General features: G+C 48.6%; 1 protein-coding gene across 12 annotated transcripts in view; it reads left to right on the forward strand.

Annotated features, from left to right (window-relative positions):
* The window catches only part of KATNIP (katanin interacting protein), a 234135-nt gene that overhangs the window by 51427 nt on the left and 155881 nt on the right, over positions 1-26827 (forward strand). For all 12 annotated transcript variants that reach the window (XR_012092933.1, XM_007988570.3, XM_007988596.3 and 9 more), the window contains one exon: positions 18916-18992. Coding sequence is in view for 11 of the 12 variants with exons in the window: in XM_007988570.3 (XP_007986761.3) it covers positions 18916-18992 (77 nt within the window). In the remaining variant the exon portion in view is untranslated. The remainder of the gene's footprint in view (positions 1-18915; positions 18993-26827) is intronic.

Genomic DNA, 26827 nt, shown 5'->3' on the forward strand with positions numbered 1-26827 from the left:
GCCTTCACCTCGGAAGCCTCTCCTCCCTGACCCTCCATGTGGCTGACACCTCTCATCTGAGCACCCGCAGGAGCCTCTCACCTGCAGCCTGGCACCCATTCTTTGCCAGCCAACCCCTTTCTTACTCCAACTTCTGCTGTCCGCTCCAGGAGCACCATGTGGTCTGGGTCTCGGGGCAGAACTCCTGCTGTGGGCACGTGGTGTTTGTGGTCCGTCCGGCTCAGTCCCGTGTCTCTGTCTCACGCACCTTCCTTGTCCCTTCTGCTCTGTGCTCACGTGCATCTGCTGCCTTAGCACGCCTCTACTTTGCTTTGAGCACTCTCCCCTCCCCTCCACAATTAACCCGTTCATCCTTCAGGTTTTGGTTCTGTTGTCCCCTGCAGCGAAGCTTCACCTGTCCCCCTTTTAAAGCCACTCATGGCCCCCGCTTCCCCCACCTTCCGAGTGCTGATGTCATATATTTGGTAGGTCATTTGATTACAATCTGTCTTCCTCACTAGACCACCAGCTCCATGAGGCTGGGGACATGCCCTGGCATGGATTAGGAGGAGTTTAGTAAATCTGGAAGAAGGTAGGAAAGAAGTGGGGTGAGGAAGGAGGAGGGAAAGGAACGCAGTTCCACATGGTCAGGGAGGGGACTGTGGTCAGAGGGAGTGAGCATTTACTGTCAGCTTTAAATTCTTAGATGAACATTATCTCACATGGCAAAAATCTTGACTGCAATATGTGAGAGTAAATCCAGTTTGAGGCCCATGAACCCCACTGCACTGCCCTACACTTGACAGTGATATTTCAGCACCTGCCGTTAGCACAGATAGGCTTTGCTCTTAAGCATGCCTCGGATGTCAGAAGCCAAGACTCTCTTGCCATCCCCTGGGATCAGCCAACAGGCTCTGATCACTCTCCACCCTAGCCCAAGACAGGCTCCTGGAGTCCCCTGGCATCTGCTTTTACACACACTGTTCTCTTCTGGCCCCTGTTCCACCCTCCCTCCCCCATTTTCCTGGCGAGCTCTTTTACAATTCTGTGTCTTGTTTTCTCCTCTGCAAAGCCCCCCAGCCCCACCAGTAATCCCAGGCCCCCTCCACTCTACCCACTGCCCTTGTGGCACAGGTGCCTCCTCTTTTTTTTTGTTTTTTTCCAGACGGAGTTTCACTCTTGTTGCCCAGGCAGGAGTGCAGTGGGGCGATCTCGGCTTCCCACAACCTCCGCCTCCGGGATTCAAGCGATTCTCCTGCCTCAGCCTCCCGAGTAGCTGTGATTACAGGCACATACAACCACGCCCAGCTAATTTTTTGTATTTTTTTTTTTAGTAGAGACAGGGTTTCACCGTGTTGGCTAGGCTGGTCTTGAACTCTTGACCTCAGGTGATCCACCCGCCTCAGCCTCCCAAAGTGCTGGGATTATAGGAGTGAGCCACCGCACCCAGCCTCAGGTGCCTCCTCTTGATAGCACCTGCCGCACTGCCCTGGATGAATTGTTCCGTTTCTACCTCTCTACTCCAAGTTCCTTGAGGCCAGGGATTTTTGTCTTCCTCCCTTTCCTTCTGTTCCTCCTCATTCTCTCCTTTCTGCAAATCCTTTATAAGCTCCTTGTACATGCCAGGAACTGGGAGATAAGCAGTGAGCAAGCTGGCATTGTCCCTGCTCTTGTGGGTCTGGCGTCCTGATGAAGGAGGCCATGTATAAATGAACAGAGATGCTTTCAGAGAGTGAGAAGTGCTACTGGGTGAGGAGGCAGACAGGGACAGAGGTTGCTGGGAGAGGACCCTGGAAGAGGGGATGCTACTAAACAAGCTTACCCCTGAGTGAGGAGGGAAACATTGCAGGCAGGGGAAACAGCAAGGGCAATGACTTGACTTATTTACTTATTATAGAGACGGGGCGGGGGAAGGGGAGAGGGTGCTCTCGCGATATTTCCCAGTGTGACCTCGAACTCCTGGGCTCAAGTGATCCTCCCGCTTTGGCTTCCCAAAGTGCTGGGATTACAGGCATGAGCCACTGCGCCCGGCCGGCAATGACCTTGAGAAACAGCCAGAAGGACCGCGTGGCTATTAGGATGAAGGTGGAAATGAGGTCAAGGAGGGTGGTGACACCAGATTACACTTGTCTGTCTATCTCTGGCCCTTGCCTGATGCCCAACCCATAGGAGAAGCACAAGGAATATGTGTAGGAGCAATAGGAAGGGAGTGCCCTCCTTTCTTCAGGGGGCCGGCGGCAGCCCTGGGGTGTGGGGGAATGAGCATCTGCTCAGACAGCCCTGCCTGCTGGGCTGGTGGTGATAGATGCCCTGTGTTGGGAGGTTCATTTCGTTAGAAGGAAAAGTTCTTGGATGGAAATCAGGTGGATGGAGGCAGAGATTGGCAGAGGATGGCTGCCTCTCTCCTCCCATCAGGACCAGTGGCCAGTCCCGCAGGACTGAGAGGCTCTGACAGGTAAAAGTGGCCCTAAATCAGTTCCACTAACAGCACCAGCCTGGGAGGGTGAAAGCAGCTTGCCTGTCTTCTCAATAATTAGAGGCTGTTTATGCTGCCCCAGGCCTGAGCGCCCTCCTGGGCTGTCCTCAGGCATGGAGGGTAGGGGCAGCCTCAGCCCTTCTACCTGCAGGCCGTGTGTAAACCTTCTGAGCCTCCCTCAGTCCTTCTCAACCCAGGACTCGCTTAAAATCCAGTTGAGAGGATGTCAGGTCTGCCCCAAGCCCTCCAGTAGCTTCCCGGCCGCCTCAGCATCAGGCCAGAGTCTGCAAGGCCTGGCAGCCTCAAGGTCTGTCCCACCCCATCTCCTCCCACTCTCCTGCCTTGTTCACTCTGTTCTGGCCACACTGGCCACTGAGTTCTTCCCCAAATGTGCTGAGCCTCCTGGCCTCTGCACTCATTGTTCCTGCCATCTAGAAGCCCCTTTTATCCCAATACCCTTGTAACTGCCCAACGGATTCATTCTGCCTGCTGCCCAGATATAGGCAATTTATCAAAACAGGGGACTTTAAACAGAAACAGAGTTTAATACATGTAGAGCCAGCTAGACAGCAGACCAGAGTTTTATGATTACTCACATCAGCCTTCCTAAAAAGGTGGAGGCTAGAGTTTTTTTGTTTGTTTGTTTTTTTGAAATGGCTTCTCTCCCTGTCGCCCAGGTTGAAGTGCAGTGGCGCGATTTCAGCTCACTGCAACCTCCTCCTCCTGGGTTCAAGTGATTCTCCTGCCTCAGCCTCCCGAGTAGCTGTGATTACAGGCGCTCACCACCATACCCGGCTACTTTTTGTATTTTTAGTAGAAACAGGGTTTCGCCATGTTGGCCAGGCTGGTCTCAAACTCCTGATCCCAAGTGATGTGCCCACCTTGGCTTCCCAAAGTGCTGGGATTACAGGCATGAGCCACTGTACCCAGCCCCCACTCACCCCGCCCCCCTGTCCTTTTTTTTTAAAGAGACGGCATGTGTGAGGAGGGGCTCACTTTGTTGCCCAGGCTGGTATTGAACTCCTGGGCCCAAAATGATCCTCTCACCTCTGCCTCCGAAAGTGCTGGGATTACAGGCGTGAGCCACCGCACCCAGCTGAGGCCAGGGCTTTTCAAGGATAGTTTGGTGAGCAGGGAGCTAGGGTCTGGGTGCCCTCGATTGGTTGGAGGGTGCAATCATAGGGGTGTGGCTTGGGCCATCTGCTTGTCAGAAATGCAAAAGCCTGAAAAGACATCTCAGAAGGCCAGTCAGGATCCACAATCATGATCTGCTGGAGTCCTCGGGGAAGTTGCAAATCCAGTGGCCTCTGGAATGATGGCTGGCGATCGATCGTTGAACTATGCCTACATTTCAGCAGAATTCAGGTCCCTTTCATCGTCCTCACCTGGTGGCCTTTCATTAGTTTTACAAAGGCGATTTAGTTTTGGGAAGGGCTATTATTATTTAAACGATAAACTAAATTTTCCCAAAGTTAGCTTGGCACACGCCCAGGAATGACCAAGGGCAGTTTGGAGGTGAAAGGCAAGATAGAATTGGTTATGTTCAGAATTTTTTCTCTAGTATAATTTTTGCAAAGGTGATTTTACCCTCAGGGTGCACCTCCCAAGAGAGGCCTTCTTGGAGCCCTGAACCCCACCACCTCCAACTGCAGTGAAGGGAAGAGGGAGCCCCGCCCCTTGCTCCTACACTCTTCTGCTGCTTCCTACTTTCTTCTTTTTTAGAGATGGCATCTCACTATGATGTTGCCCAGGTTGGTCTCCAACTTTTGGGCTCAAGTGATCTTCCCACCTTGGCCTCCCAAAGTTCTGAGATTACAGTGTTTCTCACTTCCTTTTTTTTCTTTTTTTTTTTTTTGAGATAGAGTGTTCCTCTGTTGCTTAGGCTGGAGTGCTATGGCACGTTTTCGGCTCACTGCAACCTCCGCCTCCCAGGTTCAAGCAATTCTCCTGCCTCAGACTCCTGAGTAGCTGGGATTATAGGCATGTGCCACCATGCCTGGCTAATTTTTGTATTTTTAGTAAAGACAGGGTTTCACGGCACTAGCCAGGCTTGTCTCAAACTCCTGACCTCAGGCGATCTGCCTGCCTTGACCTCCCAAATTTTTGGGAATATAGACATGAGCCACTGTGCCTGGCTGCCCTTCCCGCTTTCTATTCTCCATAGCACTTATCGTCAGGTAACATACAATATACTTTAATTTTAAAAACTGATGGATTGAAACAGGGTCTCACTCTGTCACCCAGGCTGGAGTAGAATGGTGCAGTCATAGCTCATTACAGCCTCAATCTCCTGGGCTCAAGTGATCCTCTCGCCTCAGCCTCCCAAGTAGCTGGGACTACAGGCACATGCCATCATGCCTGGCTACTTTTTAAAATTTTTAGTAGAGATAGAGTCTTACTGTGTTACCCAGGCTGGTTTGAATTGCTGGACTCAAGCGATCCTCCCAACTCAGCCTCCGAAGTAGCTTGGACTGCAGGCACACACCACCACACGCAGCTACTTTAAAAAAATTTTTAGGCCGGGCGTGGTGGCTCAAGCCTGTAATCCCAGCACTTTGGGAGGCCAAGACGGGCGGATCACGAGGTCAGGAGATCAAGACTATCCTGGCTAACACAGTGAAACCCCGTCTCTACTAAAAAATACAAAAAACTAGCTGGGCGTGGTGGCGGCGCCTGTAGTCCCAGCTACTCGGGAGGCTGAGGCAGGAGAATGGCGTAAACCCGGGAGGCGGAGCTTGCAGTGAGCCGAGATCTGGCCACTGCACTCCAGCCTGGGCGACAGAGCGAGACTCCGCCTCAAAAAATAAATAAATAAATAAATAAATAAAATTTTTAGTACAGACAGAGCCTCACTGTGTTGCGCAGGCTGGTCTTGAGCTCCTAAGCGCAAGTGATCCTCCTGCCTCAGCCTCCCAAAGTGCTGGGATTACACGTGTGAGCCACCGCACTTGGCTGTTTTACTTTTTTGTAAATCATCTGATTCCTTTTGCTAGAATGTGAACTCTGTGGTAGTAGAGACTTTGCTGGGCTCACTGTTGTATCTCCAGAGGCTAGTTCAGGGCCCAGCCAGAGGAAGTGTTCAGCCAATGTTGAAGAAATGCATCATTGTGTGAAATAAAGTCAACGCCACCTACCTCCCAGGGTTGTATGAATGTGGAAGTTCTGGCTCTGTGTTTTCCACTGTGCATTTTGCCTACCTCTGTCACCTTGTAGGTGGCAAGTAAACATTTTCTCTTTTAGTAGGTCTGTATTTATGTCTACAGTTACCTTCTGACAAGCAATAATTATTTTCCATTTATGGCATTAATATAAACTTTCCTTTTTAAAGTAAACTCATTCAACTTTTTTGTTTCTTTGTTGGTTGGTTTGTTTCTGAGATGGAGTCTCATTCTGTCACCCAGGCTGGAGTGCAGTGGCATGACCTCAGCTCACTGCAACCTCTGCCTCCTGGGTTCAAGCAATTCTCCTGCCTCAGCCTCCTGAGTAGCTGGAATTATAGGCATGCGCCACCATGCCTGGCTATTTTTTTGTATTTTTGTTTTAAATAGAGATAGGGTTTCACTGTGTTGGCCAGGCTGGTCTCGAACTCCTGACCTCAAGTGATCCACCCGCCTTGGCCTCCCAAAGTGCTGGGATTACAGGCATGAGCCACCACACCCAACCTCAAGATTTTTTAAGTCTTCTATATTTGTGAATCTGAAAGATAATAACACCTTGCAATTTTAGAAGAAAACTTTTCTGAGAATAAAAAGAAATGCTCGTTGTTTTCCGCTGGACATGGATTGAAAATGATATTTTAGATAGCTATGTAAGAAAAACATTTTTATAAAAATACACCATAACTGTGTCCTGGGGTCGTAGATTCTGGATCTGCCTTGATAGTCTATAAAACCTGAGACTAAGTATAAAATCTCAAGGTACGTATTGGTAGCGATAAAGAATGGTACATAGCAGGTAGGGTAGTAATAAATGTAACTCTAAGGTATTGGAAAAATAGCCCAAACGCTCCCTTAGATTATCCATAGGATGTAATATTTTGATAGGACACCTACTCCAGGGCGTGAGAAACTGCAATGTTTTGTGCTGTTTCATTCCACCTCTAGGGGGCAGTATCAACCGTTGCTTAGGTCTTTGTTGCTTGGCTTCTGCTGGCATGATGGAAGCATTGACTGCAGAGTATTTATTGCTCTTTTTTTGAGGATGGGAATATAACTGATATGTTAGCAAATGCAGTCAAAAGCAGGCTCAGGCCAGTGCGGTGGCTCACGCCTGTAATCCCAACACTTTGGGAGGCCAAGGAAGGTGGATCGCTTGAGTTCAGGAGTTCAAGACTAGCCTGGTCAACATGACAAAACCCTGTCTCTACTAAAAATACAAAAATTAGCTGGGCGTGGTGGTGGACGCCTGTAGTCCCAGCTACTGGGGAGGCTGAGGCAGGAGAATTGCTTGAACCTGGGAGGTGGAGGTTGCAGTGAACTGAAATCAAGCCACTGCACTTCAGCCTGGGCAACAGAGTGAGACTTTGTCTCAAAAAAAAAAAGAAAAAAAAGAAAAAGAAAAAAACAGCAGGCTCAGATGCTTTCTCATTTAACTCATATGCACTGAGGATGGGCTACACAGCGCTGGGACATGCAGACTCCCCCAGTGAGTGGGTCTGAGCACTTGGGGTGGGTTTTGAAAGAAGGCTATGAGTTTTGTACTATAAGATACATTTGAATCATCTCTTCTTGTGGGCTTGGGGCCACTGGAGCATGCATCAAGGTATCATTTAGTCCTCTATGAAATGCTTCTCTGAGCCCTTAGACATGGCAGGGACTTTGGATTCAGACACCGTCTAGTATTTGTTCTACCACTGTACCTCCCAGTACCTACCTGGGTATAAATCTCTCTCTCTCTCTCTCTCTCTCACACACACACACACACACACACACACACACACACTTCAAACTGACCCAAGGAAAGAAAGGAATGTATTCACTCAAGTGACTAAAAGGTTAGTGCTGGCTTCGGGCATGGCTGGATATGGTGGATTAACCACCATTAAAGGATCTGTTTGCTATCTGGCCTCTCACTGTCCTCCATTCTGCTGTCTCTACGTTGGTGTCATCACTCTTGGACAGATTTTTGTAACTTTTTTTATTTTTGTAGAAGTGGGATCTCACTATGTTGCCCAGGCTGGCCTCAAACTCCTGGGCTCAAGTGATCCTCCCACCTCAGCCTCCCAAAGTGCTGGGATTATAGGCATGAGCCACCATGCCTGGCATCTTGGGCAGATTTTTCCATGGAACATTTAAGGATGCTCCTAATGGTGAACCTAAGAAGTTGGTAAAATGACTCCTTCCTTTGTGTGTGAAGAAATGACATCTTCCTTCCTTCCTTAGTAGCCCTGGCTCATATCAACTAATAATTGTAAAGGAGGAGAGATAAGGACTTTTCCAGGAGGGTCCTTGGGAGGCATAGCTTGGGAAGCACACCTAGCCCTGAACCACTATGTGGCCGGGGAGATGGAATGCACTGGCCAGGCCTGTGGCACGTGCTTTCCCTTGCAGCATTGGGAGTGTCATTTCCACCCACGCCACGTGGACTGAGAGTGGACGAAAGGCGGTTTCCTAGAGGAAAATCAAGGTGTTATACCCAGAACAGGAATGGATGCTGGCCCCACATAAACAAGGGTCGTCTGCTATCTCCACTTTGAGGCTCTGAGACCTTCAGGCAATTTGCTTCAGCTTTCAAGGCCTCCGTTTCCTCCTCTGTAAAATGGGCATAATGATCTTAGAGCACAGGATTGCTGCATGCGTTAAATAAGCACCCACAGACAGCATTGATAAACGGCAGTAAAGGATGCCTGAAAAGCTGGACCCCAGTAACTTCAAGCATCAGCTTGTCACCCATAACTCATCCCTTAGTTAGGATGTGGAGCCTACAGGGAGGCAGCAGGGGATCAAGTGACTTGGAGGTGTGGAAGAGCTCTGTGACCCCAGACAGTTAGTGTCTTCCTTTTTTTTTAATTTTTATTATTTTTTGAGAAGAAATCTCACTCTGCCAGCCAGGCTGGAGTGCAGTGGCACGATCTTGGCTCACCACAACCTCGGTCTCCTGGGTTCAAGCCATTCTCCTGCCTCAGCCTCCCGAATAGCTGGGATTATAGTCCTGCGTGGCGCTAACCACCATGCCCAGCTAATTTTTACATTTTCAGTGGAGAGAGGGTTTCACCACGCTGGCCAGACTGGCCTTGAACTCCTGGCCTCAAGTGGTCCACTCGCCTCCCAAAGTACTGGGATTATAGGCGTGAGCCACTGCGCCCGGCCACAAACAGTGGCTTCATGGTCTCAGTGTTATCCCATCTAAGTGATGGTTCTTTGGTGGGATCTGCAGTCAGCAAGGTTGGGTATCTGACATCCTCAAGCCCTAGAAACCAACACTGCACTCTCAGCTGCTCCTGAATGCAGCTCAGGCTTCTGTATTCACTAAATCAGCCCCGTTGAGGAGAATTCCAGTATGCTGGCCTCAGAGGAATACGTGATCCTTGAAATATGGACTCTGTCTTTAAGTATAACTGATTCTTGGCATTTCATTCCAGTTCCAGTTTTTTTTCCCCTAGAGAAAATGAATAACATGGCTGTTGGTAAAATTCCCTTTTTTTTTTTTTTTTTTTTCCTGAGACAGCGTGTTGCTCTGTCACCCAAGCTGGAGTGCTGTGGTGTAGTCATAGCTCACTGCAGCTTCAACCTCCTGGACTCAAGCCATCCTCCCACCTCAGCCTCCCAAGTAGCTGGGACTACAGGTACACGCCACCATGCCTGGTTAATCTTTTTTTTTTGTATTTTTATAGAGATGGGGTCCTGCTGTGTTGCCCAGGCTGATCTCAAACCACAGTCCTAACTTCTCCCTTACCTCTACAGTGCCTAACTCTTGGTAGGATTTTTTTTTTTTTCCTTAGAGAAAGGGTCTCGCTCTGTTGCCCAGGCTGGAGTGTGGTGGCACGGCCATAGCTCGCTGTAGCCTCGAGCTCCTGGCTCAAACTATCCTCCCACCTCAGCCTCCCAAGTAGCTGGGACTACAGCCTCACACTACCACACCCAGCTAATTTTTAAAAAACATTTTTGTAGAGACAGCCCTTGACAAAATTCTGTGCCTTCTCCAGGGCCAGCACTGGGGATAAAGATAAGGATACCAATAAGGACATTGAGACTCTGCTTTTGTGTCACATCCAAACTCCTTGGACCCTCTGCTGGAGGTCACTTGTGCCTTCTCAGCACCCAGCACTCTAGCCAATTCTTGATTCCCCCTTACCCCCCTGCAACCTCCACATCCTAACCAAGGGATCATTTATGGGTGACAAGCCAATGCTTCGGGTGACTGGGGTGCAGCTTTTCAGGCATCCTCTGGCCCGTGCGTGAACATTTCATGTTTCTTCACACCCCCAAACCTCTGTTCATGCTGGTCCTGCTGCTTGGAAGGCCCTTCCCTTTTCTTGTTGCCCAGGTAATGTTTCAACTTTCAGATCCCCGCTTAAATGTGTCCTCGTGGATTCATTCACTCAACAGTTTCATTGAAATGCACAATGAACAAAATAGACAAAGCTCTCCGCCTTCCTAGAATTCTCATTCTAGTGCAAGGACACCCCAATACATAAAAGGTATAATAAGTAAGATAAATTAGACGTGTGTTAGTGCTGGGAGGGTTGCAGGAGGTGGGGCGTGCAGTGTGTGCACAGTTTGCAAGTTTCACTATGATGGTCAGGGGAGACGTCACTGAGAAGGGAGGATCTGTGTTAAGTCTTTTTTTTTTTTTGAGATAGCGTCTTGCTCTGTCACCCAGGCCGGAGTACAGTGGCGTGATCTCGGCTCACTGCAACCTCCACCTCCCAGGTTCAAGTGATTCTCCTGCCTCAGCCTCCTACGTAGCTGGGATTACAAGCATGCACCACCATGCCCAGCTAATTTTTGTATTTTTAGTAGAGATGAGGTTTCACCATGTTGGCCAGTGGGTTAAGTCTTGAAGGAGGTGAGGAATGTGGGCATTTTCCCGAGAGAAGAGCATTCCACATGGAAGGAATGGGGCCTGAGGAATGGGGGGTGTTGAGGACACTGGAGTGAGAAGGAGGAGTGCAGTGGTGAGAGGTGGCTCAGAGATGGGGGTTGAGGCCTAGAGTGCAGGGCCTCATGGCCACTGGGATGGCCTTGCCCTTGACTCTGAGTGGGACAGGAACCCCCTTGGGGTCCTAGCAGAAGAGTGACATGATTCCACTCACCTCTCATCAGGCCCCCTGGGTGACAGCAGGGAGAACAGAAGGCAGGGAGGAGGCAGGCGCAGGAGTCCAGTCTGGGCCCAGACCAGCGTGGGAGGGGAGAGCAGGGAGAAGGGGTCGGATTTTGGATACGCAGTAGTTTTCCCGTGGAGCTGATGGGTTAGATGTGTGTGGGATGGGACACAGAGTGGGGCTTTGAAGATGACTCCAAGGATTGGAGAGACCTTCCTGGGGATCTAATTCAGACACTTGGCATTGCATTTTGTGTATTTTATTAGAATTCTCTCCTTTGGGAGGGGCCCAGGTGCCTTTGATAGTCTGATGAAAGTTATGGGTTCTTCCAAGAACACCCTTGTGCATGCAATTAAATGGGTGTTCTCAGGACCCCCGCAGGGATCCCTAGACAGTGTGTGGTTGCTTGACTGGCTGCAGTTGCAGCCCACTTTTGTACAATGTCAGGGGGCACGATTCACACTGCACACGTGATTGGGGGCTGTTCAGTCCAGCAGCCCTAACCAACAACCAGCAGTTGATTACAGTTGTGAAAGGAAAATAAATCTTGAGGCCGCCAAATCACTAAACTAAAGGGAAAAGTTAACCTGGGAACTGCTTAGAGCAAACCTGCCTCCCATTCTCCTCAAAGTCACCCCTCTGCTCACTGAGATGAATGCATATCTGATTGCCTCCTTTGGAGAGGCTAATCAGAAACTCAAAAGAATGCAACCATTTATCTCTTATCTACCTGTGACCCAGAAGTCCTCTCTCTGCTTCCAGTTGTCCCACCTTTGCTTCAAGTTGTCCTGCCTTTTTCGGACCGAACCAATGTTCATCTTACATATGTTGATTGACATCTCATGTCTCCCTAAAATGTACGAAACCAAACTGTGCTCTGGCCACCTTGGGCAACTGTCGTCAGGACCTCCTGAGACTGCGTCATGGGTGCACATCCTCAACCTTGGCAAAATAAACTTTCTCAATGAACTGAGACCTATCTCAGCTATTGGGGGTTCACAGAGTCTACACAGGCAAGTTGGTGTCTGAATCTACACTGGGTCAGAGCTTTTGTTAAGCCCTGATCGCATATGCCAAGGGGTCAGCCACACAGTAAGCCCTTGATAAATGTTTGCTGAAAAACTGAAGAGGAACTTGGCGTTTTTTCAGGGTTCTCACACCTTTGCTGGGTGCCTTAAGTATTCATACATCCCTTTTGTAGGCAAGGAAGTAAAGCCTCAGCACAGCGAGGGTTAACTGACTTAGGCACGAAAAGGGGTAGAATCTTGCCTGGCGCATAGTAAGTGCTAAGTCAACCTTAGCAATTGTCGTCATAGAGCTGGACAGCGGTGAAGCCAGGATTGGAGCCCAGGCCTCCAGGCACTCAGGTGAAACTCCATCTCCTTCCCTGTTCCATGGGTCTGCCCTCCAGGAATTTATAATCTGATTGGGGAGCCAAGATGAGCGAGAAAGAAAATAATCCCAAATTACTTCCACTTTAATCCTAGTTTATCCACATAGCAGCCCTGTGAGGTAGACCTTATCAGTATCCCCCGTTTGCAGACAAGGAAACTGAGGCTCAGATGAGATAAACAACAGAGTTCAGGGCTCACACCCAGGTCTCCAAATCCCCTGATAATTAGTGAGTAGTATATATAGTTAAATGCTAACACCCTAACACTTAATTATATCAGATTTCACACTGTATTGAATATAATTTAATACTAATTTCGGGCTTTCAGAAGGAACTGAAGTGAGTGGGGTGGGGAGAATGGCAAGGGAAGCCTTCTTGGGGACTTTGGGAACTGAGCTGGCCCTTGGAGAGTCTGGGAGTGGAGGCTGGAGGGTGCTAGGGTGGGTTTCTGGAAAAGGAAATAGAATGATTAAGACATCAAGTTAGGAGTGAGAATGGGGCGGGGTGGGACTCGGATGGTTCTGTTTTGGAAATAGAGTTCCATAAATGCACTTATAACTAATGTTCATTGAGAATTTTGTAAGTGCCAGGTACTGTGCTAAATCCTTTCCACTGTTATTGCATCCAATTCACTTAACCCTGTGAGGGAAAGAAAAGTTCCACCAGACAACAGGTACAGGCATCACTCCATCTTATAGGTAAAGAAACGAAGTGGCAACCTTGTGTCATGGAACAGACTGGACTCCAGAGCCCTGGTACCTCCCAGCTCGAGTTCAGAGACCATCTGACTGGAGGTGGGGGTGTTGTGAATGGTGGGAAATAAAGTTGGCTAGTTTAGGGCCTTGCTACCCAAAGTATGGGCCATGGGCATTACCTGGGAACTCATTAGAAATGCAGACTTGGGGCCAGGTGTGGTGGCTCACGCCTGTAATCCCAGTACTTTGGGAGGCCGAGGTGGGTGGATCATCTGAGGTCAGGAGTTTGAGACCAGCCTGGCCAACATGGTGAAACCCTGTCTCTACTAAAAATACAAAAATTATCCAGGCATGGTGGTGCGTGCCTGTAATCCCAGCTAGTTGGGAGGCCAAGACAGAAGAATCGCTTGAACCCAGGAGGCGGAGGTTTCCGTGAGCCAAGATCACACCACTGAACTCCAGCCTGGGCAACAGAACAAGATTCCTTCTCAAAAAGAAAAAAAAAAGGAAATGCAGACTTGGGTACTTCCCAGTCCTACTGAATCTGCATTTCAAAGCAGGCATGGTGCTACATGCCTGTAGTCCCAGCTACTCAGGAGGCTGAAGTGGGAGGATCGCTTGAGGCCAGGAGTTTGAGACTAGCCTGGGCAGCATAGTGAGACCCTGTCTCCAAAAAAAAAAAAAAAAAAAAAAGAATCTGGGGCATAGTGGCACACAGGCACACGCCTGTAATCTAAGAACTTTGGGAGGCTGAGGCAAGTGGATCACTGGAGGTCAGGAGTCCGAGACCAGCCTGGGCAACATGACAAAACCATGTCTCTACAAAAAATACAAAAGAAAAAAACATTAGCCAGCCATGTGTTATCACCTGCCTGTAGTCCCAGCTACTCAGGAGGCTTGAGCCCAGGAAGTTGAGGCTGCGGTGAGCTGAAATTGCTCTGCACTCCAGCCTGGGAGACAGAGTGAGACCCTGTTTCAAAAAGAAAAAAAAAAAAAAAATCTGCATTTCACCACGATCCCTAGGTGATTTGTAGGCACATCAGCATTTAAGAAGTGGAGATGGATGGATGTTCCAGTTCCTCGAATCTTTCTGATGACATCTCCCTCCTGGCAAAGGAGGATCGATGCATTCCCTGGAGAGTTTGAGGTGAAAGCCCAGGGCAGCCAGCAAAAGCTGAGATTTCTTTGAAGTCCCATATTTCATCTAAAAATGTCATCCACTGTTTCATTCCATACCCATAATATATCCACGGTCATTTTAATGTTTCAAAATGGTTATGTAAATTGCCATGGAGCAGCATCTGTGTTCTGGGAAGATGCATGGGAGGGTTTCCTTGTATCTTAAATGGGGTAATAATCACTACTTCAAGGGCTTCTGTGAAGATCAAAGGAGAATCGTGTATATGGAAATGCTGGATAAACTGTTTGCGCGATTTATGTGTTATTATTCTGGAAGAAGGCGAGAATCCTCCCCAGACCCAGTCTCATAAAAAGCCAGCTCTCCCGAGGGCTGAGGCCTCCTGTGCTTTTCTTGCACTCAGGATGAGGCAGGACTCAGGCCCAGGGGAGGACAGAGTAGTGTCTGTAGGCACCTCCGGAAGCCAGGAAAGCTAGTTTGTTTTTTGTTGTTTCTCGGGTGTTTTAGAGAGACAGGGTCTCACTCTGTTGCACCAGCTGCAGTGCAGTGACACAGTCATAGCTCACTGTAACCTTGAACTCCTGGACTCAAGCACCCCTCCCACCTCAGCCTTCCACATAGCTAGGACTACAGGCATGCACCACCACACCAGCTATTTTTTTTTTTTCCAAGACAGAGTCTTGCTCTGTTGCCCAGGCTGGAGTACAGTGGTGCTATCTCAGCTCACTGCAACCTCAGACCCCAGGTTCAAGCGATTCTCCTGCCTCAGCCTCCGAAGTAGCTGGGATTACAAGTGCCCGCCACCTCGCCCGGCTAATTTTTTGTATTTTTAGTTGAGATGGGGTTTTACCATGTTGGCCAGGCCGGTCTTGCACTCCTGACCTCAGGTGATCCACCCACCTCAGCCTCCCAAAGTGCTGGGATTACAAATGTCAGCCACCATGCCTGGCCATACCCTGCTATTTTTTATTTTTTATTTTTAAGAGACAGGGTCCTGCTATGTTGCCCAGACTGGTCTCAAACTCCTGGCCTAAAGCAGTCTTCCCGCATCAGCCACCCAGAGCACTGGGATTACACGTGTGGGCATGCCCAGCCTTGTTTTTTGTTTTTGTTTTTGTTTTTGTTTTTGTTTTTTATTTCTTATAATTTCATTGTATCACCCTTTCTTATTATTGCTTACTTCGTGATTGGCCAACTTAGCCAGAAGGAAAGCCCCAGTGAAACTCAGAGGTTGTAGAGATGTCAGAATAGGAGAGAACGTGAGGATACAGCACCCTGTTCCTGGGTGGGTCTAGAGAGAGGGAAGTCAGGAAGGGAAAGTAGAGGCTCCGGGGCAGGAGGGAAGCAGATGGCAACAACCTGGGGCCCTACAGCGAGCAGGAGGAGAAAGGGCATCAGGGTGTTAGCCCTGGACTAGGCATAACTGGGCTGCACATCCAGCTCTTTTCCTTGAAATTGGAGGGAGAAGTGAAGACGGGAGGGAGAAAAACCCAAGACTGGTGAAATGGAGATGCAGGCAGACACTGACCTTCCACAATTGAGGGCACAGGGCGAAGGCTAGCTAGAGAAGGCACAGGCAGAAAGCTGCATGGGAAGAGCGGCTCATTCAGCACTACAGATGCAGAGGAAGAGAATTTGGCAAGTAGGATGTTTTTTAGAAACGGGGTCTCACTCTGTTGCCCAGGCTGCAGTGCAGTAGTGCAATCATAGCTGACTGTAATCTTGAACTCCTAGACTCAAACCATCCTCTCCTGCCTCAGCCTTCCGAGCAGCCGGGACTACAGGCATGCCACCACACCCAGCTATTTTTTTTTTTTTTTTTTTTTTTAAAGAAATGGAGTGGGAATCTTTTTTATTATTATTGTTTTATTTATTTATTTATTTATTTGTTTGTTTGTTTGTTTGTTTATTTTTTGAGATAGTCTCATTCTGTTGCCCAGGCTGGAATGCAATGGCACGGTCTCAGCTCACTGCAACCTCCACCTCCTGGGTTCAAGTGATTCTCCTGCCTCATCCTCCCAAATAGCTGGGACTACAGATGCACACCACCACACCTGACTAATTTTTTGTATTTTTAGTAGAGAGGGAGTTTCACCATGTTAGCCGGATGGTCTTGATCTCCTGACCTCATGATCCGCCTGCCTCGGGCTCCCAAAGTGCTGGGATTACAGGCGTGGGCCACTGTGCCCAGCCTGGAGTGGGAATCTTAATGATTATCATGAGGATGAGAGCGAGAGGAAAGGAATGCCCGTCATTCTCAACTTGGGACGGCATGATGGGTGATTAGTTTCCCGTTTCCCGTGCCTCAGAGCAATTGGAAAGGATGGAGAGAAGACCTATTACCTTAAGTTAAGGTGGTCCTGGGTCTCTCTTGGGTAGAATTCTAACAAAATAATGGGGCTAAAGCCAGATTTTGAAAAGTTAAGAAGAGAATGACAGAGATTTCTATTTTTCTCTGTCTTTCCTTCCCAGGAGAAGCATTAAGGTTCCCACACAAACTGCATTTCTGATACAAATGCCCTACTTGCCATTTAAAACTTAATCCCCATAACTTGCTATAACTTGGGACCAGTGCCAAGCTGATATCGTACTATTAATCCTCCCCTTGACAACAAAGTTAAAAAACAGCAAATTGGCCAGGTGCGGTGGCTCGCGCCTGTAGTCCCAACACATTGAGAGGCCAAGGCGGGAGGACCACCTGAAGTCAGGGGTTCAAGACCAGACTGGCCAACATGGCAAAATCCTGTCTGTACTAAAAATAGAAAAATTAGCTGGGTGTGGTGGCACATACCTGTGATGTCAGCTACTCAGGAGGCTGAGGCAGGAGAATCTGGGAGGCGGAGGTTGCAGTGAGCCAAGATTGTGCCAGTGCACTTCAGTCTGGGCCACAGAGCAAGGCTCCATTTCAAAGAAAAAAAGGAAAAGAAAAAGAAACAGCAAATTGCAAAGCATTGTTTATTGTATGATCCCATTTTTGTTTTAAAGAGTATATGAAGTCTGGTGCAGTGGCTAATGCTTGTAATCCCAGCATTTTGGGAGGCCAAGGCAGGCAGATTACATGAGACCAGGAGTTAAGAGACCAGCCTGGCCAACATGGTGAAACCCTGTCTCTACTAAAAATACAAAAATTAGCTGGGCATGGTGGCAGGTGACTGTAGTCCCAGCTACTTGGGAGTCTGAGGCAGGAGAATTGCTTGAACCTGGGAGATGGAGGTTTCAGTGAGCTGAGATCATGCCACTGCACTCCAGCCTGGGTGACAGAGTAGGACTCTGTCTCGAAAAAAAAAACCAAGAAAAAAAAAAACCCAGCAAAAAAACAAACAAAAGAAATAGAAGAGTATATGGGGCTGGGGGCAGTGGCTCATGCCTGTAATCCCAGCACTTTGAGAGGCCAAGGCAGGAGGATCACTTGAGCCCAGGAGTTAGAGACCAGCCTGTGCAACATAGTGAGATGCCATCTCTACTAAAAAAAAAAAAAAAAAAAAAGCTTTTTAAAGAGTGTATATGTAGATATGTATCTTTGTATATTATGAACAAAGAAAAGCACCCGGAGGAAGATATACATATCAAATTACAATAGCAGTTTTACTGTTACCTGCATACATCACTTTAAAAATGTGTAGTTTATTATACATTACTCTCCCCCAGCCATAATAAATTATACCAGGGATTATCTCTGATGGTCAGATTATAGTGTGTTACTTAAAATTCTTTTGTCTGCAAATGACAGAAACTCAGTTGAAACTTCTAAGGCAATAACTGAATTGTCCAGATACTTCTTTAGGCATAGGTAAATCCAGGGACTCAAATTATATCATTAAGAATCTGCCTCTGCATCTCTTGGATCTGCTGTCTTTTTTATCAGCTTCACTCTCAGGCAGGTCCAGGCCTGCATCTCACTGGCACAGCATTCAAATGGGAAGAGAGCAGCTCTTTTTCCAAGGGTATCAGCAAAGTCCTGAGGCTGACTCGGGTCTTGGTTCATCCCTAAAGTGGTAAATCACTGTGACTGGGGGAAGCCCTATGTTGATTGGCAAGGCCAAGGTCATGTGAACCAAGAGAAGAACAAAGTCACTTTCAAGGTCATCTAAGGAAGCCAGTGAAGTGCAAGAAGGGGCTGAGCAGTTCCCCAAAGGAAACCCAGGGTCCCATTGGCAGAAGAGGAGACACAGGACCACAGATGTCCACTCCAAGAGGGACTCCAGTCTGGGTCATAGATTTCTGTAACGACTGCATTGTTTATAATTAACATATATTTCTCTTGAAATGACAAGGGGAAAATAAGATTCCCCTCCCCTTTTTGTTCTTTGAGACACTCTGTTGCCCAGGCCGGAGTGCAGTAGTGCAATCATGGCTCACTGCAGCTCCAACTTCCCAGACTCAGGCAGTCCTCCCCCTTCAGCCCCCCAAGTAGCTGGGACCACAGGCATGCACCACCGATACCTGGCTAATTTTTAAATTATTTGTAGAGATAAGGTCTCCCTAGGTTACCCAGGCTAGTCTGGGACTCCTGGGCTCAAGCAATCCTGTCGCCTCAGCCTCCCAAAGTGCTAGTTTTACAGGCATGAGCCACTGTGCCTGACCAAGATCCCCTTTTAAACAACTGATTTGGGTTGCATCTGGTTATGACAATTAAGATAACTAAATAATGAGGGTCGAGAAAACAGTACAGCCCAAATCATGTCAGAGCCCTTGGTCTTAGAGGGCATGGGAGGAATGAAGAGCAGTGAGAGGCGAGAATTGACCTTCTCCTTTTCATAGATAATTAAAGGTGTGTACGCCTAAGACCCATGGGACCATCAGACAATCTCTGGGGCTCTGGGTCGCTGGAGCGATGCGCCGGGGGAGCTGGGCCTTCGTCAAGGTCAGCCTCCGCCTCTCAGCCTCCTGTGCCGGTGTGTGCCGCACCTGCGCTCTCAGTCAGCGATTCCCTGCATTCCGACATCACACTGCTCTGTTTCTTCATTTCAGGGTTACGCTAAGGACATGGTGACAGACTTTGATGAGAAACATGATGAGTATTTAATATTGCTTCAGCAGAGGAACCGGTAAGAGAAGCCGCTCGACGGCAGCCCTTGATATTAGCCAAGTAAAAATCTATTTAGATTTATTAACAGCAGGCAGGCCCTGCCTCACATAGGAATGGGATGCAGAGTCCCCCTCCACTCAGAGGCTTCGAATATTATCTGCAACCCCAGCTCCTATTTCTCCATTCACTGATTTAATTGCATCTTTTGACTGAGCGGTAGCAAACTGTTCGATGTGTAAGTACCGCCTCTTCCCTCCCAGCTCCTGTTCTGGGAGAAGATAAGGTTGTCAAAAAAAGCTCGAATTTGGCAGGGCTTGTGCAAGAACCACCTGAAGAGCCCAGTCTGTGATCACACAGGCTTTGACAATCCCTGAAATCTAAGCCTATAATCAAGTCGTGTTATGCAAAAATGGAGTCATTTTACATTGGTGTTTGAAGTTGGTCGATAAGTCATTTGAAGTTAAAGTAGGACTGATTTTGTCTCTGGAGTGCTGGTTCTTGAAAAAGCTTGCAGTAGGTCCAGTGTGTAGCAATCAAGGTCAAAGCATCATGGTCTGGTTTGAAAGAGGCATCATTCCTCGGTTCCTTCGTAGGGCTGAGGAAGTTCATTTTCAGTTCACCGCAGTTTGTCTTCAGGCCTCAAACCTTGCGATAAGCCGGAGATTTGTGAATTCAGATTCTAGGGATGGCCAGGCAGTGAGTGGAGCCGACTCAGTGGGCCAGTAGGTACCTGGAGCTCCTGTCTCCAAGCTGCTCAGCCCAGGCCAGCTGTCTGTGAGATCACAGTTCCCCCAGGTCCTGATCCTCCCAAGTCTGCCAGAGAAGCTGGAGATCTGGATTTGGTCTGTGAAATCTCCTGACTTTTAAAATGTTGGTAATGAATTCAAATTAAAGCACAAAGCAAACAGAAAAACAATGCAGGCCCACAGAACTGGTGGGAGGAGGGGGAAGAAAGGGGGATGGGTACGAATGTGGGCCTCTGGGTTATGGGAGTGGGCTTAGGGTCTCGCAGACAAGAGAGTCTGGGGTAGGGAGGTGTCATCCTGCATGTGACTTCAGCTCTGGTCTCACTGACTGGACTCGGTGATATCAATAGGGGCTCTGGTGGCATGTTGCATGGGACAAGTTTTTGTAATCTCACGAATTGCAGGAGTTTAGCGTCCCTACCCACCAGCCCCTTTACTACATTTCATTAAGACCCTAAATTCCACCTATGACAGCACCCACCCACTTTCCAGACACCCACCCACTGAGGCAGCACCACCCCTGGTGGAGATCTCCTGAACAGACAGTCTCTCCAGGGCCAGCCAGAAACACCACAACAGCATCCTCTGTGCCCAGCAGCTCTGTGCTCATCCGCCTCCATCCCCACATCAGCCTCAAACTAGAACAGCGAAGGCTTGTGCTGATTAGACCGACGTGAGTTTCCATCATCATTAATGCCACGGAGCAGGATGTTTTTATTCAATCTCTGGCAGACTGGATGGTACCACTGAACACCTGGGTGATCGTTTAATCATCTGCATGTGACTTGTCTGGGGAGAGGCTGTCACAGTTCCTTATGAACAAATTGTTTCTCATTAATTGGGGGATCAATAAGTGTGCAATCAAAGAGGCACTGGCCGATAGTATAAATGAGAGTTTCCAGAGACAAGGTTATAGCACAAAGACAATTAAAAGCTATATCAAAACTGAGTTGCCATAAAATTTGGGGGGATGTGTTGTCACCAAGAGGGAGCTGTCACGATGACAGGAAATTAGAAGGTAGGGCCGGGCACGGTGGCTCACGCCTGTAATCCCAGCACTTTGGGAGGCCGAGGCGGGCGGATCACGAGGTCAGGAGCTCGAGACCACAGTGAAACCCCGTCTCTACTAAAAATACAAAAAATTAGTCGGGCGTGGTGGCGGGCGCCTGTAGTCCCAGCTACTCGGGAGGCTGAGGCAGGAGAATGGTGTGAACCCAGGAGGCGGAGCTTGCAGTGAGCCGAGATCGCGCCACTATACTCCAGCCTGGGCGACAGAGCTAGACTCCGTCTCAAAAAAAAAAAAAAAAAAAAAAAAAAAAAGGAAATTAGAAGGTAGAGCTGGAAAGAAACACCTTCCAGTGGAGACTTGTGAAGAATGGGAATCCCTGTGAGCCATCGTCGGTGAAATCTCAAAGGCACCTTTTGCAGAGTGCCAGCCATATGCCAGGCACCTCACCCCATCATTTTACTGTATCTGCACACTACCCAATGGGACAGAGTTACTGCACCCATTTTACAGGCAAGGAAGTGGAGGCTCCGAGCAGTGAGCGACTTGCCCGAGGTCTCACAGCCAGAAAGTGGTAGAGCCGGGCTGGACTCTACCTTTTGCTTAATGTTGTCATAAATAATCAAGAGGAGAAAAAACCTGCCGGATTGCCAGTGGCCCTAAGTGAAGTGAGGAGGGATTTTGTGGGAAGAGCCGCAATTTACTTGGAAATCTAGTTGTAGGACCTGATAGAAAACTAGCCTCTGAGTTTTACCCTGAACATTGAGGGAGATGAAAACCCAGGCTGCTTATCTGGGTTGTCTGTAACCTGAGAAGGGGGGATGTAATCGTTGGAGTGAGTTCTGAACAGAGATCTGCCTAGAACACAGCTGCCCATAAGAAGCAGGGCAGCATTTTTCTTTTATTCATTCAGCAGGATTTCACTGAGTACCTTCTAAGTGCCTGGTATTGCCATTAATGCAAAGGGAAGCATTGTGATAAGGAAGACACACACTGTATTAGTTAGTGTTTTTTGGCTGTTAGAGACAGAAACCCAAGGTAAATGGACTTAAGCAGCTAGGAAACACTGGTTCATTAAATTAAGAAATCCAACATCAAGCTGGGAACGGTGGCTGCTGCTTGTAATCCCAACTATGCAGGAGGCGAAGGCAGGAGGATCGCTTGAGCCCAGAAGTTCAAGACCCTGTCTCTAAAATATTTTTTTTAAATAGCCAGGTGTGGTGGCACCCACCTATAGTTCTAGCTACTCACTACTTAGGAGGCTGAGGTGGGAGGGTCACTTGTGTCTAGGAGTTCAAGGCTGCAGTGAGCTCTGATCATGCCACTGCACTCCAGTCTGGGTGACAGAGTGAGACACTGTCTCTAAAAAAAAAGAAATTCATCATGATACTCTTGGCCTCAGGCATAGGTAGATCCAAGTGCATAGATGATGTAATCAAAATCAACTATTCTCCATTTTCTATACCCTCGTTTTCCCATATTAGAGCCATTCTCAGGCAGGTACTTCACTTGCAGTGGCCAAGACAGCCAGGAAAAGCCCCTACATACATCCTACCTGGAAGTATTAGGGATCTTTCCTAATGCTTCCAGCGAAAGTGCTGAGGAAGGTTCCCACTGGCCTGGCATGGGCCCAATTCCATCCCAAGCTATGTTAGGCCATTTTCGCGTTACTATAAAGAAACAGCTAAGACTGGGTAATTTATAAAGAAAAAAGATTTCATTGGCTCACGATTCTGCAGGCTGTACAGGAAGCATGGTGCCGCCATCTGCTTGGCTTGTGGGGAGGCCTCAGGGAGCTTGTATTCATGGCAGAAGGCAAAGTGGAAGCAGGCACATCACATGGTGAGAGTAGGAGAGAGAGGGTGGGGGGAGGTGCCACACACTTTTAAATAGCCAGATTTTGGGAGAACTCACTATCACAAGGATAGCGTCAAGGGGATGGTGCTAAACCACTCATGAGAACTCTGCCCCCATGATTCAGTCACCTCCCGCCAGGTCCTACCTCGACACTGGGGATTACAATCCAACATGAGATTTAGAGGGGACCTACATTCTAACTATATACAAGCCAGTCACTCCCTGTGTCCCGTACAGTCTAGTGGCCATTCCTTGGCCACCCCACTAAATTGTGCAGTGGAGTCAGTTTCACCCAGTGGAGTCAGTTTCATGGAGTGAAAGAAGGAATGGTGCTGTACCCACAGATCTGAGATGGGGGAGATTCCAGCCAGGCAGAGAGAGCAGGTGTCCACCACACAGCTCTTATCCTTGAAGAACTCGCCAGGTAGTGGCAGGGTGAGCACAAGGCCACCTATAACTATGACAAAAGAAGCAGAAAGTGATTGTGTGCTTCAGGAGAGGACTAGGGGCAGGGAGTAGGGGGACAGAATCTGGAGATGTGACAGCCCTGCCTCACCCCTGCAGAAACCCTCCCAGCTGCCTGTCCCAGTGGACTCTAAGTGATTCTTGTCACTCAACCTTATGAAAGAGGTAATCACGCCCGACAGGATTCATGAAAGAGCAGGCGGAGTGATCAAAGGTCTGAGTAATGAGGACGGACTGAGAAGATGAAGGCCCTTGTATCTGAAGAGGTGACGGCAGAGAGGGGCTGTAATATACACCCACCTCTGGACTGTAGGGGGTAGACCCAGATTTGCTCTCCAGGTCCAAGAATCCAGCAATACTGTGATCATTTGGTCCTTGAGAAAGGTCATTCAAGGGAAACTTACAGGAAAACTTGCCCACGAAAGTGCCTGCAGCCCCAGGAGAAGATCCAGGCAGAAAGAAGGAAGGAGAGAACCAGCATCTGGTTCTCTCGCCTGGGCCTTTATCTGAGCCAGAGCTTTAACCCAGTCTGTCCTTTTGTCCTCATGGCAGCCCAGGGAGGTGCCAGCATCTTTAGTCTCCTGTTACAGAAGAGGAAACAGACCCCAGGGAGGTTTAGAGACTTGCTCAAGGTCATGCAGGCTGGGGAAATGGCAGAGCCTCAGGCACTGAGCTCCATCCTCCACACTCACCTCCTCCACCTGCACAGATGCTCTTATGTGCAGCTCTGTGGAGCATCCTAGGGGACCTACAGGTTCTGGGGAGGAATGGCAGGCTTTCTGCACCCCTGCCTTCCCTGTCTTCACCCTTAAAGACTGGACTCAAATGCCACCCCCTGCAAGGAGCCCCCAGTTGCGAGCCAGTGCTCCCTCCTGTGACCTCTTCTTGCTCAGAGCCTCTGTGATGTCTGGTGCTAAAGTCAAGGAACAGCAAGAAGAAGCAGGGGAGAGCACAAGTACTGCAGCCCCACGGGCCAGAACTCAAATCCAGGTTGGAGGTTTCCTTGACTCTCTAGCCTTGGACAAGTTCATTTCTAAAATAGGCCAACATAACCTCAATCCCAGGATCACTGAAGGGTGAAGTGAGACAAGGCTCTTGAAGGCCCATAGCAAGCCCCCTACCCAACCCAGAGTTCATCATCATCATCAACATCATTATCATCATCATTCAGTTATTGACTGATTGATTGATTGAGATAGGGGTCTCACTCTGTTGTTGCCTAGGCTGGAGTGCATTGGTGCGATCGTAGCTCACTGCACTCTCCAACCCCTGGGTTCAAGTGATCCTCTTGCCTCAGATTCCCTCGTAACTGGGCCTACAGGTGTGGGCCACCACATCCAGCTAATTTTTATAATGTTTATTATGATTATCATCCTCTCGATATAAAAACCTTCTCCCCAAATTGGCATCCAGGTAATTGTTGAATGGCTGATCCTTGGAGAACCCCCTCAGGCGACCTGAGATGACCGAGATCTAGAGGAACCATGTGGCTCATCTGTAGTGCCATGGCAGCCACACCGCTCAGAGACCACTCAGTCATAAGCCTAGTCACAATTAGGCTGCTGCCCCCTGAGAACACGATAACCTGCCCTTTGTGTTCACTGGGTCCTCCTTGCCATCTTCGTCCCTGCCCCGGTGGCCCACGAGGAGGAGAATCCTCCCCGACCACACCAGCCCCAGCCATGTCAGGTCCCTAGACTCTGCCTCATCACATCCTGTACTCCCCACTCACTGTGCCTTCACTTCCTCATCTGTGAAGGTGATTCCAAAGGCCAACATGGGCATAAAATGGAAATGGTGGGTGTGATGTGTGTCACATGAATGGTAGCTGTGAGCACTAGGGTATTCATCCATGTCCCCTGCCCCCACTTGAGATCCTTGGGCTCACTTGTTCTAGAAATAGACATTGAGGCCGGATGCAGTGGCTTATGCCTGTAATCCCACCTTGGGAGGCCAAGGTGGGTGGATCCACTGAGCCCAGGAGTTCAAGGCCAGCCTGGACAACACAGGAAGACCCTGTCTTAAAAAAAAAAGTACAAAAATTAGCCAGGTGTGGTGGCACGCACCTGTCGTCCCTGCTACTCAGGAGGCTGAGGTGGGAGGATTGCTTGAGCCTGGGAGATCAAGGCTGCAGTGAGCTGTGATCACACAACTGCACTCCAGCCTGGGCAACAGAGCAAGACCCGGAAAAAAAAGAAAAGAAAGAAATAGCCATTGAGAGCTTTCCTCATTCAGTAGGCACCATGGCCCATAGGACAGAGGCTCAGAGTCCAGTGCGGGGGAGGAAGAATAAACAAATACACAGATACATCCATAATATAATGTTAACCAGTGATAGCGTGCCATGGAAAAAGTTGAACCAGCAAGCCAGTAGAGGGTGGCAGGGCAGCAGGAGGGAAGAACTTGATTTTAGATAGGGCAGGGATGGAATCTGATTTATCTGAGTCCCCTGCGCCCAGGACAGCTTTTTATGCAAAGTAGGCTATCAATTTTTTAAAAAACACTTTTCTTTGATGCCACCTGAATATTACTGATGCACTCCACTGCAGTAGGGGAGTTCCTTTAGCAATTCCTTTCACAGTCTGAATAATTATCTCCTAATTTATCAGTTTCATAAATCTACATTTTCATAAATCATTCTGCTTAAGGAGGGGCACCCATGGACTGCCAGCCTCAGATCCTGGGTAACTGGATGCCATGACTATTAATGTGGCATCAGAAGGCAGGGAGAGAAGTTGAGGCAGGCTGTCTGCCTGGGTGATCAGATTCCCCGCCCTGTCCCGCCACAGGCCTCCCGGGACCTAGGCTCCCGTTCGCTCCCCAGAGATTGACGGTGCCTACATTGTCCCTTGGTTGTTTGCTCCTGCAAGCGTAGCTATTGCCATGTTTGGAAATTGTCTCTTAGTTACTTGTGTTTTTCTTCTGTTTTATGTTGTTGCCCAACAATCAGGCATCTCCCAGGCTTCCAAGGCTGGCAAGAGATAAGCAGCCTGTAATAAATGTTCCTGCCACAATTGGTGAAAAGATGAACGTATCAGCTGCTAAAGAAACATTTAAAAAATAAACAAAGAAATCACCCACAATGCCTCCACCTTCCCTCAACAACCTATTTCATTTTACATTTATCACCTTCCACGCTGGGTCCACAAACACACAGTTTTCCAACTGTACCTTTGCTACATATGCCTTCTTTTTCTTTTCATTTCATTTCTTTTCTTTTTTCTTTCTTTTTTTTTTTTTTTTTTTGGAGACAGGGTCTCTGTCTGTCACCCAGGCTGGAGTGCAGTGGCATGATCACGGCTCACTGCAGTCTCAACCTCCCCAGTTCAAGCCATCCTCCTGCCCCAGCCTCCCAAGCAGCTGGAACCACAGGTGCACGCCACCACGCCCAGCTAATTTTAATATTTTTTATAGAGACAGGGTTTCACCATGTTGCCCAGGCTAATCTCAGAACGCCTGAGCTCAAGAGTTCAGTCTGCCTGCCCCAGCCTCCCAAAGTGCTGGGATTACAGGCATGAGCCACTGTGCCCTGGCCTATGTATCATTTTTATTCTGCCTTTTTCATCACCACTCCCCCGCCCCCCACTGAACAGATCACAGTCCCCCTTGTTTCTATAGAGTCTTCGTAATGATAGCATCTGTGTAATAGCAGCTTCCACTTCTCTGGTGTTGGACATTTGGGTTGCTTCCAGGGTTTTGTTATTACTGAACACTGACTATCTTCTTGCCCAGAGTTCATATGCTCAGGAACAATTTGCCGGAATGTGCTTACTGGGCAAA

The sequence above is a fragment of the Chlorocebus sabaeus genome, chromosome 5, assembly GCF_047675955.1.
Source record: "Chlorocebus sabaeus isolate Y175 chromosome 5, mChlSab1.0.hap1, whole genome shotgun sequence".
In the NCBI taxonomy this organism is placed as follows: domain Eukaryota; kingdom Metazoa; phylum Chordata; class Mammalia; order Primates; family Cercopithecidae; genus Chlorocebus; species Chlorocebus sabaeus.